Source organism: Perognathus longimembris, chromosome 12 (genome assembly GCF_023159225.1).
Source record: "Perognathus longimembris pacificus isolate PPM17 chromosome 12, ASM2315922v1, whole genome shotgun sequence".
Taxonomy (NCBI): domain Eukaryota; kingdom Metazoa; phylum Chordata; class Mammalia; order Rodentia; family Heteromyidae; genus Perognathus; species Perognathus longimembris.
The window spans coordinates 12,725,369-12,741,657 of NC_063172.1; the positions used below are offsets into that span (position 1 = coordinate 12,725,369).

General features: G+C 42.4%; 1 protein-coding gene across 1 annotated transcript in view; it reads right to left on the bottom strand.

Moving 5' to 3' along the window:
• Positions 1–16,289, bottom strand: part of Fer1l6 (fer-1 like family member 6) — a 107,645-nt gene that overhangs the window by 23,217 nt on the left and 68,139 nt on the right. The window contains 6 exon segments of the mRNA XM_048358755.1: positions 1,453–1,613; positions 1,909–2,079; positions 7,677–7,804; positions 12,271–12,396; positions 13,200–13,331; positions 15,244–15,368. Of these exon segments, the coding sequence (XP_048214712.1) occupies positions 1,453–1,613; positions 1,909–2,079; positions 7,677–7,804; positions 12,271–12,396; positions 13,200–13,331; positions 15,244–15,368 (843 nt within the window).

A 16,289-nucleotide genomic window follows, 5' to 3' on the forward strand; every position in this document is an offset into this window, starting at 1 on the left:
GTGTGTGTGTGTGTGTTTGTGAGGGGTAAGCATCAAGAGGAGGGGTCAGAAATAAATGGAGAAAGGAAGAGTGGGGGAATAGAATGATAAAATACAATGTACATATGCAAAACTAGAACTTGGTAGCTTGAAGAGAGGAGTGGAGTTGGGACAGATGCGGGGAGGAATGGTGGAAGGGATGACATTGACCAAGATGCACTGAACTCAATTCTCAAAAAGAGAAGAAGGGAACAGAAAATGAGAAGAGATGAAGATAGGCTGATGGGAAAGAGAGAGATGAAACATTTAGAGAGAAGAGCAAGGGAGGAGTCCATAAGAAGACATAAAGAGCACTTGGGATCTGGAGGGAGGATTCTATTCACACATGCTAATTTAGATTCTGCAGAGCCTCTAAGGTAGATTTCAGACACCAGAGAAGCTATATTTGGGGAGATGTACAACTATTTGCTAACATTGCAGTGTGTAGGTCTGGAAATCAGGGTGGCCCTAAGCAAGGAGGGTGCTCAGGTACCATGTCTCTATGGATGCCTTTCACCTCTCCTTATTGACTATGACTAAAACCTGTCAATTGGTAAGGTGTTCTGGCTCCTCATTGCACCAACAGAGGTCAATAATGACTTCAAAAAAGTACTGTGGAAGGGGGTGGGCAGGGGAGGGATGGGTGAGAATGTTGAAAGGGGTGGCACTGACCAAGATATATTGTATTCATAAACTGCTTTGTTAGATGGCAACTCTGCAACTACCGAGAGATAAATAGAAATTAAAAAATTAATTTAAAAATAGACTTGTTTTGTATTGTTAAAATATGGAACTTTTTTTTTCATCCAAAGTTTATGAACACTCCTCTGGGAACTTTTAAGTAGTATTTTGTCCTGTAAGGTTTATATAGAAGCCTAATTCTTGGTGTTAAAATGCAGTTATTGGTATCATAGTTATGGGAAATATGGTTACTTTCCAATAACTTATATTACATAACATTAATTTTCATGTTATTTCTAACCTATGACACAATTCTCCTCCTATAGAATATATGCTGTAGAAATAAGAAGTACAAAATATAGATAAGGAGGTTTTTTGTATTAACACAACAACAAATATAAACAAAATGTAACTGAATGTCATAAGCATCAAGAGGATTATCTGTGATTATTTCAGAGAGTAAAGGAATATCTTCATGATCAACAAGTTATAGAAAAAGCAGGGTACAAAACTATATATGGCGTGTTAACAATTCTTTAACATATACACACAGAGAGACTGCAAAGAAGTTTACCACCAAGGCACAGCTATGTGCACTTTAGGACTCTAAATGTTTCTCATTTTCCCACATCGTTTCCTAGGTATTCTATGAGCATGCATCACTTTTGTAGTTAGATGACCCTAGCTACAGATACTACGTGATTCAGGCTTTTTCACGAGAAGCAACGTTCACACAGAGATACAGGCGGTTACCCGTGTCCTCTTCAGTGAAGACAGTTTTTCCAGAAAAGACCTTGCTTCCTATCTGTATTTTCCCAGGGCAAAAGTATGGTCCATCCAGCTTGTTGTCTTTGCAGAGCTTGGTGAGGATTTCCGTGGGTTTGGATGTGTCCCTCCAGGCATTGTATCCTTCTCTGGGAAGTGGAGGAAGAGCAGAGAGGATAAGGTCTGGCAACCCCCCATTTGAAGGCCCCAACAAGTTTGATCCATGCAGTTTCCTTCAGATTCACTTGTCTACCTATGCATTTGAGGCCAGTGTTTTTGTTTTGCTTTAGTTTATTTTTTTTCTCTTGTGAGTCACTTGACACAAAACAATTCTTTGTGAGGAGTTTCATTTTTTCCCCCAAGCACAGTACCCTTCTTTTTTCTTTTCCATTCAATGAATCAATTTGTGCGTGCCATGCTTCTTGATCAGAAAGAAGGACTTACATTTCATACTGGCTCTGCAAGCCGCAGGTAGCTCGGTGTTTGCTGTAGAAGCGGTTCTCCAGGTCAATCCTGGTCTCACCGATGAGGTCATCAGTCCCAATCATGTCATGGTCGTAGATCAGGACTGAGAGCAGCGACTCCTTCGGGAATGTAGCCTGGATCTCAAATGACCTGAATCCAAGCAGAAGCTTCGGGTATCAACAATGTCTGACAACACAGGGATTTTTTTTTTTCCTCCAACCTTGCTTGTAGCTGGCCCACCATTCATAGAAACCCATTAACCGTTCTGCAATTCAGTTAATACTTAACAGATATTTGTTAAGTTCAATTTCTCATGGAGACACAATCACCCTCTAAGTCCTTTGTCAATTTCTAATAGCAATAATTCCCCCTGTTCAAAGGCTACATCTTCTGTGTCTAACCAGAAATTTTAGTTTGAAACAGAACCATTCTGGGTTTTGAATCTGCAACTTCCTGACTGTAAAATTTGGGGAAAGTTATTTAATTTCTTTTTCCTTCTCATTTGGAGATGGTGATAAATAGGTCTTCTTTCTAATAGAGCACAGTGGTTAAGTGAAATATTGCCTATGGGAAATACATGTTTCATGCCCAAGCATTTAACTCATGTCTAATGTATTGTTGTCCGCCTCCATTATTACTTTATCAAGGAATACCAGACATATTTTCTTTTCTTAGCGCCCCTCTTGAACCCCTTTTTGGTGCCAGTACAGGGCTTGAACTCAGAGCTCTCTCGCTCTCACTTGGTCTTTTCTGCTCAAGGCTGTTACTCTACCACTTGTGCTGTATCTCCTGCCCTGCTTTGTGCTCAATAACTTTTCTGCCTCAGCTGGCTTCAAACTGGGATCCTCAGAACTCAGCTTCCTGAATAGGGAGGAATTCAGGGATAAGCCACCGGCACCTGGCTCCCCACTCTTTCTCCCCCCACCCCCCCCCTTTTTTTTTTTTAATGCCAGTCCTGGGGCTTGAACTTAGGGCTTGAGTGCTGTTACTGAGCTTCTTTGCTCACAGCTAGCATTTTACCACTTGAGCCACAGCTCCACTTCTAGGTTTTTGGTAGTTTTTATTGGAGATAAGAGTCTCACAGATTTTTGAACCGCTATACTCAGATCTCAGCCTCCTGAGTAGCTAGGATTACAGACATGAGTCACTGGCGCCTGGCTCCCATTCCTTTTTAAATACAAGTTTAAGTGGGTTTCATTATTCTACTTCATGCATAGAGTGACCTTTGGTCACATTCTCCTCCCTTTCTACCTTCTTCTTCTCCCTCCACAGGCTGCCCTCCCCCATATAGACTCCCTTTTACATATTTTACATATGTCCTTTCATTTTATTTTACTTTTCTTCTTTTAAGGGCCAGCTTGATTTGTTTGCTTTGGTTTTTGTTTTTGTTTATGTATTTAAAGACAAAGTCTCACTATGTAGCTCAAGTGAACCTTAGCTTACAATACTCCTGCTTCAGATTACTGAAGCCTAGGAGTATAGGCATGAGCTACCACGTCAGGCTCCTCTACATGGATTTTAAAAAGAAGAAAATCCTGTGGCTGAGGAAAAAAATCACATAAACAAAGAACTGCAGGGCTCTAGGACTATCTCTATGTGAGACTGAGCCTCTTGAGAGGGAAGAGCTGTTCTTTTGATTTCTGCTTTGCCATAGCTTACTCTTGGCCTGGGTGTGGAGTATATATACTTAATGGCTGCTTCTTTGACCTCCAAGGGATCTCAGAAATCAGTGACTGGGGGCTGGGGATATGGCCTAGTGGCAAGAGTGCCTGCCTCATATACATGAGGCCCTGGGTTCGATTCCCCAGCACCACATATACAGAAAATGGCGGCAGAGTGCTAGCCTTGAGCAAAAAGAAGCCAGGGACAGTGCTCAGGCCCTGAGTCCAAACCCCAGGACTGGCCAAAACAACAACAACAACAACAACAACAAAAGAAATCAGTGACTGGCCTAGGGCTATAAATCAGTCCAATTTTGGAGACAATCTGTACTCTAAGCCCTAGTTATCACACCAGTACAAATTTTTGAAAGAAACAGCAATGCTGTTTGATTTCCTGGGATGGAGGAGAATGCATGCTATGGAGTTTCTGCATTGGAATGAGTGTTTATGAATTAAACGTTAAGTCAAACCTTGCATTTTAGGGGTATGTCTTCCAAAAATAAAATTGAATGCATGTCAGTGAATCTGCAGCTGTGGAAGCCTCTGGCCCCTCGGGGATTGGGTGGGCTGGGATAGGAGCAAATGACAGAGGGAAAGCAAAGTGTGGGCCTTTATTTCCCTGCATGTCTGCAGGCCATCTGGACTGCTGTCCTGAGGGTCAGATCCACTTAAGACTGATACTTCTCTAGTCTCAGCTTGACCAGGAGCCAATCAAATCGGGCCGGAGACAAAAATGTAGAAATGAAGTACAGCTCCAGTGATGAGGAGGAGGCTCTACCAAGCTGGGAATATGGCTGCATAGGAAAGAAATCCATGTGTCTGTCCTCTGAAGACATAGTGCTGTCTTCCTAGACGCCAACAGTTGAATTCTAAGCAGAAATTGTAACTGGGAAAAACATCTCACAAAGAAGCCTCCCCCATCTACCTCTGAGCTTTGCTATCACCATGGCTGCCATGAAGGAAGGATTAATAATGGCTTAACTGCCCCTGGCAACCATTAACAGAGAACTAGATTGCTCTGGTTCAGCTTCCCAGGATGTGCTCATTGATTAACCTTGCCCGAATTGTAACTGGAGCTGTGGTTCAAAGAGTTGCTCACGTCATTCACCATGGTGAGACTCTCAGCTCTCAAGAGGAGACCTCAGTTTCCAGCTTCTGGCAGCTTCTGTGCCAGTGACTTCATTAGAGGCAAGGCTGGTTTGAGAGAGGATGATACCCCATGAAATGATCAAAAAACGAAGATGGTAAAAGCTTGCAGAGCCTCCAGGCTTCAGAGCAAAGCTTCCCATTGACCTTTGGTTTATTCATGCTTTCTTTTGACATTTATTACAGATCCTCTACGAGCTAGGCCCTAAAGATTTTAGGATGAGCAGAATCATTTCTGGGTGGGTAAGACAGATAAGAAAGTGGCTAAAGAGCCCGCAGTTGCTTAGATAACAAGCACCATGTGTGAGGTGTTAGGGCACACTTGCTAGGGAGAAGAGAATAAAGGATGAAGAAGAAGGCTCTTCAAGTGGGATCTATGGAACTTCTAATTTGCCCTCCCACATCTTCCTATGTAGCCCAGGGTACCCCCAAACTCATGATTTTCCTGCTTCAGCCTCCCAAGTACTGAGATGATAGACATGCACTACTTCTCCCTGGTATCTCCCAGAACTTCCACAGGGCTTGGTGCACTGTGTCCTTGTCTTCTTGTTATCTGACTTCCTCCCCATATTCACAGGGGTCCTGGAAGGTACAGACTGACGGAACACCTGACTCATGATGAGTTAGTGCAGAGAAAGGCAGGCCCAGGGAAAGCAGAGCCAGGGCCAAGGCCTGCAGACAGAAAGGGATGAGCGGAGTCAGGGAACTGTTCTAGCAAGGCACAAACCAGCAACGTGGGATCTCATTATTTTTGTTTATGGATAACTGATGGGGCAATGGAGATAATGCAGACTCTCTTGGGAAAACATGAGAGCTAAGAGGCCCTGTGAAACTCCATGGATATGTACAACCTCAGGACAGTACACAGTGGTAGGCCCCACCAAATCCCAGTAGTAAGTGGCTAAGGTTTTCACTGCTCCTTTACTCATCCACTCAATCACTTCCTTATACATCCAGCCATCCACCCATCTAATCATTCATTCATCCTATAAGTATTTATTAAGTATTTGCCTTGTGCTGGGCCCTGTCCTGAATACTGGGGATGTGTTATTGAGCAGACTAGACCAAGGCCCCTCTGGGGAATGGAGCCCATGCACACAGGAACCTATCAGATTCATGTCCAAGGCTATGGAGGAGAAAGTAAGGCAGGGCATGGAGCCAGGGCCTCAACAGGTAGGTCCTCTCACATCAGTGCCAGTGAGCAGCAGAAAGGTTCCGAGGAGTGGTCCCCAGGTCCTAGGTCAGGCCCCCAAACCTACTGCTCTCTCTGCTGGAACACGAGGCCCCCTGAGCTGGCAGCTTTTGCTCCTGAATAACAAAGGCAGTTCCAACCAAGCACCTATTCCTGGACACCCGAATGGGCTCTGGAGGAAGCAGAGGGGAACAGTTCATCACGCTAGCCTTATAATGGGACTAATAAATCCAGTCCAATCGTGCTAGGGTAAAAGCAGCTAATAAAATGGGACTGCCAAGAGAACACTGGTTACATAAACGGCAGGTAGGGTACAATCAACTTGGCATCAGGACAGCAAGGACAAGTTTTCCCTGACATTCTCATTTTAATCGTCTTCATTCATCTGGACAGGCAAGATCATTTATGGCCTCATTTCCACGGGATTAATAAAAATCCAAGAGGACGATCAGATGTAAAGAGGGTCTAAAGTGATTATAAACGTGTAAGTGGATTTAAACGAGACTGACGGATCATTCATTCCCCACTCCTAAGAGAAAGGAAATATGCTTACTATGTACAGGCATTGCTGCAATTATCATGAAGAAGAGGAAGGGAGCTAGGGTGGGTTACATCTTCACTGTGCTAGACAGTCATTCACATATTCCCCCAAGAGAGACTGAGAGTCAGGTGCTGCTCCTTCTTTAATGGATGAGGAAAACTAAGATCAGAGAGGCAAAGTCAGCAGCACAAGGTCACACAGAGGATGAATAAATGCCACCTAACTTCTATGTGACAGAGCAACATATAGGTTACTTTGATGCCAAAGTCAATGACATCAAGGTTCCTTTGACACTCAAGAAGCCAACACCAATGTGTGACATTCTACAAGGTCAACAGAGGATGGTAGGGCTCTGTGAACTAAGAGAATCCCTAGATTCCTAGGCCACCTTCACATATACAATGCAGTGGGTTCTGCCACTTTTGCAGAAAAAGCAAAACACATTTGGGGGACATAGTTTAACTTTTGTTATCTCAGAGATAGTCGAAAATAAGCAGTAATTCTGGGAGTCTGGTGATTCACACTAATAATCCTTGGTACTCAGGAGTCTGAGATCAGAGGATCTTGGTTCAAAGCCAGCCCAGATAGACAAGCAAATCCAAGAGAGTCTTATCTCCAATTAACCACCAAAAAGACAGAAGTAGAGCTGTGGCTCCAATGATGGAGTGTCATCCTTGAGCAAAAAAGCCAAGTGAGAGCGTGAGGTCTGAGTTTCAAAGCAGTAAAATGACATGATGAAAAAAGTCGCTCAGGTAGTAGAAGAAAAGAATGAGTATCTGGTCCCTTTTCCCATTCTGAACTCTGTAAACTTGAATGTTCTTTCAGTGCTCAGGACTTTGATTTCCTTGTTTGTATAAGAGAGATCTCTGTTTTTCAAAAGCAGAAAGATGATGATCTAATGACCCTTCAAGGTGCCTCTTAAACTTAAGATGAGAAAAGTGAAAACTAAAAGATGCCCACGCTCACTGCATTCCTCTGGAGTCCACAGGGAACATTCTGTCTCCAGAGATGGGGAGGTTGGCTATTACCCAGAGTCAAGGTCAGTATTTAACCTCTTGCTACTAGGCACATACATGTGTAAGTGTGTATGCACTCTCTCTCACACACACACTGTCTCTCTCTTACACACACACAATCCCTTAAGAAACACAGCAGCAGCAATTTCTGAAAGTACAGAACAACCCAGCCACAATGGCTAGTCACTGACCTTCCAAACACTGGATTCAGTTGTTTGGGGATGTATTTGTCCCGGTCTTTGATTTCAGTTTTGCCAAGTCTGAGCACAATGTAAGGATCTGATTTGCCATCTGGATCAGCAGGGCTAAGATTAAATGCCTAGAGAGGAAAAAGGAGATCTCTGTAATTTTACTAATATGAGCATTGACAACCTTAGTACTTTTATTTTTATTTGTTTTTTTTGTTATCTATCTATCTATCTATCTATCTATCTATCTATCTATCTATCTATCTATCTATCTATCTATCCATCTATCTATCGCTGGTCCTGGGGCAAAAAAGGAACTCAGGGCCTGAGAGCTATCCCTGATCTTCTTTTGCTCAAGGGTGGTGCTCTACCACTTGAGCCACGGTGCCACTTCCAGCTCTTTCTGAGTAGTTTATTGGAGACAAGGGTCTCTTGGACTTTCCTGCACAGGCTGGTTTCAAACCACGATCCTCAGACCTCAGCCTTCTTAGGAGCTAGGATGACAGGCATGAGCCACCATCCTCCCAGTTTTCAGTGCTTTAATAAACAGACACTGTCTGGGACATTGATTAAATAAGCTCTGGGTCCTGGGATGTTTTAAGCACACTTTGGATGATCCTAGCATGCAGCCAAGGTCAAGAACTATTGTTCTAGGGTCCCTACTTTGCTGTTAAGAGAAAACCTATTGGCTTCGCTTAAGTTCAAATTTCTCTGCTATCTTGAGCTCTTAGTATGAAGAAATGAGGAATGTGCTCGACAGGGAGGCAGAAGGCATGTACTAGTACTCAGTGCTAGTTCTAAGCAAGTACTAGTTCTAAGTAGTCATGTGATCATGGGCAAATTACGTTGTTTCTAAGATCAATTAGTAAAAATGTGGTGTGGCCCTAAAGGCCCCAACCTGAACCACTGGTCCCTGAATCCATGACCCTGTCAATCCACTGACATGCACTCGACAGTAACATGTCGAACAGTGATGTGTTTTCCATTATTAAGTCGAATTCCAGGCTAGCTGAGCCTTCAAATGTCTAAAAGTGAATACTCTGTAAAGAAGGGCCAAGGGGCAAGATCACTGAGATATTGTATCAAAGAGATGGAGAAATTGCCATCAAAGAAAGCTGAGAAATGATCCCATATATAGGATTCTGTACAGCAAAGAAAATGAAGGCTATATGTTAAAGGACAGCCAGTAGAACAATGCTTAATGGCCAAACTTGTAAACAACCTATACATTCCTCTTCTACTGTTCTGTCCACATCACTCTCTGACCCTGTTTATGTATCCATTCCTTTGCTTAGTTTTTATTTTTCCTAGTCCTCATGTAACTCTCAACTAATGTGTAATCTCCTCAAGCGAAGGGCACCGTCAGCCATCCATTACTTCATTTTTAGGACACAGAACAGGACCTTAATATTCGTTGAATGAACAAATGAAAGAATATTTCATTCATTCAAGGAAACACTATTTGAACACGATGAAGAGTTAGCTGTGTATGTTCTCCATGCCTGTAATTCTGGCTCTATAGTTGGCATAGGTAGGGGAATTGCAACCCAAGTCCTGCTCAGGCAAAAAGTGCAGGACCCTATCCGAAAAGTAACTGAACCAAGAAGAGCTAAGGTCATGGTATGAGTGGCAGAGCACTGGCTTTCAGGCACAAGGCTCGGAGTTTAAACTTTAGGAATACAAAAGAAAAAACATAATAAAAAGAGGTGTGGTGTGCTCAAGGGGAAAGGGGTAGATGAATGAAGAGGAGAAGAGGGGGGAAAGCAGTCAATAATTTTATATATATATATATATATATATATATATATATATATATATATCTGACAAAACTAAGAGGAGTGAGGGAAGGGGTGGGTGAGAATGTTGAAGGAGTGACACTGATCAAGATGTATTGTCTTCATAAGCTGTATTGTTAAATTACAAAAAAATAAAATAAAAATAAAAAGCATATGGCTAGCAGTGGCCCATGCCTATAATCCTAGCTACTCAGGAGACTGAGGCTTGAGGATCATGGTTCAAAGCCCACCTGGGCAGGAAAGTCAGGGAGACTCTTTTCTCCAGTTAGCCAAAAGCCTGAAGTGGAGCTCTGGCTTAATTGGCAGAGAACCAGACTTGAAAAAAAAGAGGGATATTATCCAGGCCCTGAGTTCAAGTTCCAGTAATAACACACACATCAAGTACATGTACTGACCTGAAAAAAATGCTACCTAAAATATCTTGAAAATAAAACAGCGATGGAAAGATTTGGGTTCTTTATGCAATTTTTAATAGTTTTGCTCTTTTTTTTTCATTTTATTAGATCATATTTTTAAACAATTTCTTGGCCTAACATAGGGGGTTCACATCTATAATCCTAGCTACTCAGGAGGCTGGGATCTGAGGCTCATGGTTCAAAACCAGCCCAGGCAGGAAAGTCCGTAAGACTCTCACCTCCAATTAACCACCTAAAAACTGGAAGTAGAGCTGTGGGCACTAGCCTTAAACAAAAAAGCTGGGGGACAGTGCCCAGGTCCTGAGTTCAAGCCCCATGACTAACAAAAAATACTACAAAAAAACCCAGAAAAACAAAACCAATATCTTACATAGTTAATTCATTAAATATCAGTATAAAAGAGAAGACTACGCAAGGAGGTCAAGAACTACTACTAGAAAGTTATCACTACTAGAAAATTTGGCACATAGCACTGATTTTCATACCACTTCTCTCTCCACAACCCCGGGGTGCCACCCTCACTGTAAAATCCCCTCCTTCCTCCAGCTCCAGCCCAAGCCCTCTCGCCCCCCATGCTGCTCCTGAGCGGAAGCCTGACCAGTAACCCTGGCCTATGGCAGACACTGGACACCGCAAAGGAGCATGGGAGATACTTGCTGAATGAATAATTAATAAAGAGACAGACCCTACTTCAATCTCTGTAGCTCATACCAATATCTTTCTCTCCTTCTTACTATTTATCCTTTCAATTTCTGGATTCCCCAAGCTAGAGCAACTATAGAGCCCCAGTTCTTTTGGAGGAGAAGAGATATGGGACAATAAAGTTTAGAAAATGGCATTAAAGGTTTGGCAGCTAAATAGGGTTGCTTCTATTATTCTCAGCCTTGAAGGTGCAAATGAGCTTTGCAAATCTCAGAAGGTAAATGATCAATTGCACTATTTCTCCCATTTGCTTGAACACAAGTTCTATTTCCAGAGGAATTCATTATCCCCCAAGACACAATTACTTCCTGAATAAAATTTTGAAAAGGGAAATCTACGTGATCTTGAGTAGAGGGTTTAAGATATATACCAGCATTGTCAGTGATTCTGTTAAGTCCTTCTAATCTGTCCAACTAGTCTGACTTTCACACGGACAGACTTCTTTGAGTCCCAACATCTTTGTCAGTGGTAGTTGTGGCAAAGATGCTTACAAGGTTGAAGGATGCCTAAGAAGGGCATGGTGGGAGAAAATTTAGTCCTTCATTAGCATTAAATAATGTGTTCTCATTTCATGCTTCATTTATGCTTCTCAACAAAAGTATAGATGATATAAGAAAAGCTGACATAAAACAAGGCTATTATAATCAAATATAATTTGAAAAGCAAGTCTAACAAGAAAAAAATGAAAACAAATCCACAAACCATAAGGCCATATTTTGACCCTAGCTAGCTTCCTGACACTCAGACTAAAAGGTGTTATGTCTCATTATCAGAAAAGAGGAAGCAGGCAGAAGATAATCTATTTCTTGGAAATCTGTTCCAAATGAAGTTTCTGGCTGCGATGGTGCAGAAGCACAGCCACTGGGGAGAATGTTCTAGTGGTAGTTGTTGTCTTCTGCGCTGGCTCTTCCATCTCACTATCTTCCCTGTGAGCTTCTAGCCTCCTCAGCTTTCTTTTCTGCTGGGAGGCAATTAGAGAGCTGAGAAAGCTCCTCAGAAAAGTTTGTATGCCCGGAAAAACTCTCCCTGAATGAAAACCCAGCAAATGTCTCCACTACTGAACAAACTCTATACCCAGTTTTGACTGAATTGAGTGCCTCTGAATAAACATGTTGAAGAACCATGTAATCGTACTGAGATACGGTGCTGGGCAAGCGATCAAGGTCAAATGAGATGAAAAGGGTACAGTTCCGTCCCTTGTAACAAATGGAGAAGACTCCAGAGCCCTTGGCTCCCATTTTGCACGGGCACTTCAGGCCACATGAGCCTGGTACTGGTGGCTCACACCTGTAATCCTAGCTACTCAGGAGACTGAGATCTGAGGATCATGATTCTAAGCCAGCCTGGGCAATTAATCTCCAATTAATCACAGAAAAAGCCAGAAGTGGTGCTGTAGCTCAAGTGGTAACATGTTAGCCTTGAGCAAAAAGAGCTTAGGGACAGTGCTCAGGCCCAGAGCTCAAGGCCCAGGACAGGCAAAATAATAATAATGATGATGATGAAAGGCAAAATAAGGGCACAACAAGAAGGCATCTATTTATAAGCCAGTAAGAGATGCCCCACCAGAAACCACTCTTGACAGCACCTTGATCATGGACTCACAGCCTCCAGAATCCTGCAACATTTGTTACAGCAGCCCAAACAGCCTAATACACTCCCTCAGAACAAAGAAGGGTGTCTCACCGCAACAATGTACACCCTGATCAGGACTTGGATGGGGTGGTTGGGTGGAATCCCTTGCTGGATTCTCAGCTGCCCGCTGTCCTCAGAGGTCAAATCCTCAGGGCTTTTGTAGATGCAGAAGGAGCCCTGGAAGCAGAAAGTGCAACCCATTAAAACAAGATGGTGATATGATCCATGAGAAACTACCCAGAGCCCAATGCTGGGGCCCAAGGCAGCTGGCACTACCTTTGCTAGGTGAACATCCTCGGGCAGTTCATTCAAGTCCAACCTGCCTACATCTGCACTTCCTCATGGTGCATTGGTGGAGCAGTGTCAATTCATTAACATCCTAGCACTGGATCATTACATGAAGATCACAGCACATAGGACCCAGCTACCTTTTGTGCATGGCAGGCTATGATCTAATTCCATTCTGACTGCAGTATTCTTATTTCAGTATTAGAGGCTCAGGGGAGTTAAGTACATCGTTCCAGGTCTTGCAGCAGTATTATAACTAGGATTTAAATCCAGATTGGTAAACTATAACATTCCGTCTATTTGCAACACACCATGGTTCATATTAAAGACCCAGCATGCAGTAGGCAGGTGGCAAATGCTAGCTATTACTATGTGATACTGATTCCATAAATGTCCTAGGGAAGCATTTGCACTGTTGGATTGGTTTAGGTGTCTAGCCAGTAGTGTGCAAAGCATGGGGACCGTGGTCTTTCAAATGATGAGGCCTCTCACATTCCACAGACTGAGCTCTGACCTATGGCCACAAACTAAAAGTATCACCAAAGACCAGAGCTGGGTCTGTGGGGCTCCAGAGGGTCTTGAGTAGGAATTAAGGATTTTTCCCTTCACCCATTCAACACCAAAATATCATTACTAGAATTGAGCCACAGTTGACGTTGATGGACAGGATGAACCAAATCAGGGAAACTTGCCTTAAACTTCCCGATGACTCGGTCTCCGTCCAGACCCTGCTCTTCTTCTGTAGACTTGCCTCGGAAGAGCTCAAAGGTTTTCACCCAGTCTTCAAAATTGTTGAATTCACTCTCAAGATCACCATCATATATCTTTAGGGAGGAGGGAGAAGGTTGCATTAAAGAAGAAGGGAGGCTCCGGACTGATTTAATGAGACATGCCAAGATTTTCAAAAGTGGCCTTGATGTATACTCCTTGGAAAAATGTCAGAGGCTGTTCTAACTTACCTTTAATAACATGAGGAACACAGGTGGCTTAGCATTCCTAGAAACTACTACTTTGATTTTTATAAAATGTTTGGATTCTGTGTGTGTGCACACACGCACGTGAGTGCAAATACACACTAGGGCTTGAACTCAGAGTCTGACCCAACACTCTCTGCTAGTTTTTTTGCTCAAGGTAGGTACTCTACCACTTGAGTAACATTTGCACTTCTGGATTTTTGCTGGAGATAAGAATCTCATAGACTTCCCTGCTGAGGCTAGCTTCCAACCATGATCTTCAGATCTCAGCCTCCTGAGAAGCTAAAATTACAGGCACAAACCACCAGTACCTAATGGAATTAATTTTTAAATTCCAAACAACAACAAAATCTTTACAATATTCAATTACAAATATGAAAACCATTTTACATTTATTTTGTTATTATATATAGACTATAGTACTTTGAAGAAATTCAAATAACTAATGCTTATTAATTCTTAGCATATATAATATAATAAAATACTCGTCTTTATTATAATACAAAGAGATACGAATTTTCCAAGTAGGAAATGATACATATATACCTAAGAAATGCAAACTAGAATTAAGTTTTAGGTTTGGTAACGTAATTAAATTACTTATTCAAGTGTCCTATCAAAATTGCTCATCCAGATTGGTTTTCTACATACATAATTTTCATACTCCAAATTTGCATATCCATAAATATACCACTAGCCAATACGCTATGAGGAATGCTGACCTTGGTCTGATGGAATTAGCTTTGGTTGCAGTTGAAACTCTTTCTGTTTTGAGGATAGCCACAGCATCATGAGTGTCAAACTCCAAGAGGGACCCCAAAGGGAGCTCCCACACTATATCTCGCTGGCTCAAGCCAGAAAACTTAAGTTACGCCTCTTTTCAATATGGGGATGTAGAAAATGAAAATGAAATCCTATTGTCTTGTGGAAAACAGCCCATATGCCCTACAACTGATGAGTGGATCCAAAAACTGAAGTACCTATTCACAGTGGAATTTTACACAGCCATTAGAAGAATACGATTATGTCATGTGCAGGGAAACGGATGGAACTAGAACTAATCATGCTAAGTGAGGTAAGTTTCAAGCTCAGAGAGACAAATGGCACATGTTTTCTCTCATATGCTGAAGCCAGATCTAAAATACACCAGAACATGATAAATTATACAAGACTCTAGACATTCATACACAGTGAGAACAAAGGAGGATATTCTTAGGAGAGGAACAAAGGCATAATATCTGTGTTCCTCTGATCACAGAAAATATTATCAAAAGGAACCCCAGGAAATGGAAACAAGAAGTTTTATTCTTCGTTGTTATTTTTCTTTTCTTTGTGTCTTTTATGTTCATTTATCTGGGAGGTTAGGGGGGCACAGAAATGGAGGAACGAAGGGTGAGCAAATGCAGCAGTGCTACTCACTAGACATTATGTTGAAAATGAACTATACAACTTGTGGGTGGGGATAGGAGGGAAAAACCAGGAAAGGGAAGGGCTGACGGTGTCCAAAAAGAAATGTACTCTTTACCTGACTTATGTAACTGTAACCCCTCTGTACATCACCTTTATAATAACAATAAAAAGTATAAAATATCTCTATTATCTTGCATATATGCCTATTAACGTTCATTTCTCTGTATTAGTTATAAAGAAGACAAAATAAAGTTAGTTTAAAGAAAGGCATTTCTGGGGTTGACCTAAAGCATGAAGAAGACCCCACTGCTGAGATTCCCACCCTGTGCCCTGCCCAAGGTGGTCCACATACCTTCAAGACAGCTAAGTTGGGGATACCATCATTTCCATCATCTTTCAGTTTCTTCCTGAGTAGCTTTTCCTTCTTCTTCTTGGGGCCATCTTCTAGATCTAAGACTACCTCATCTGGCTTCGCCTCTGTGGATATGTACCCGAAATGGTTAGATTTCTCGTGACAGCTGGTGTGACAAAGAACAAACCTGAGCTCCCTCTTTCCTCTCACTCTGTCGTGGGTCCTATGTGGTTCTTTTTCTCTTAATAAAGAAATCATAAAGGAAAAAGAAATCATTTTGCTATAGGATAACGACACAGAGCCTGTAAGAAACGGCAGTGATCATGGGTTCTTTAGGACCAGGCAATGTGCTGGGTTGGCCAGTCAGGTAGAAGAACTCATTAGCCCAGTGAGATAAGTGACTCATCCATCCAGCCAAGTAGGAAAGAACAGTCAGGATTTGAATGGCCTCTAAACTTTTAATTACATGCCCCTTTCAAATGGGAGACTTGAGGGGCTGGGGATATGGCCTAGTGGCAAGAGTGCCTGCCTCAGATACACGAGGCCCTAGGTTCGATTCCCCAGCACCACATATACAGAAAACGGCCAGAAGCGGCGCTGTGGCTCAAGTGGCAGAGTGCTAGCCTTGAGCGGGAAGAAGCCAGGGACAGTGCTCAGGCCCTGAGTCCAAGGCCCAGGACTGGCCCAAAAAAAAAAAAAAAAAAAATGGGAGACTTGAGTGTCATCTAGCTCTGGAGCAGGATCATACTATTGAGATCACTTAGTAAGTTTTCACTAACAGATCTTGGAGAAAACAAGGTGCTGTAGGCTTCTAGCTCTGCTATTTTCCATCTACGTAGCCTTGGGAAGGATACCTATATTTCCTCATCTGCAAGCAGCTGATACTGTCTATGTCATGGGGATGGTTACAAAAGAAAATATGAACTACAGTGTACCAATTACAAGGGGTCTGAGGAACTGAGGCTGGCCCTGGTTCTACTTTTATCAGTGCCACCTAAAATGACTTTTTTCAATATTGATATTACTGTTGTATTTGGGCCATGATT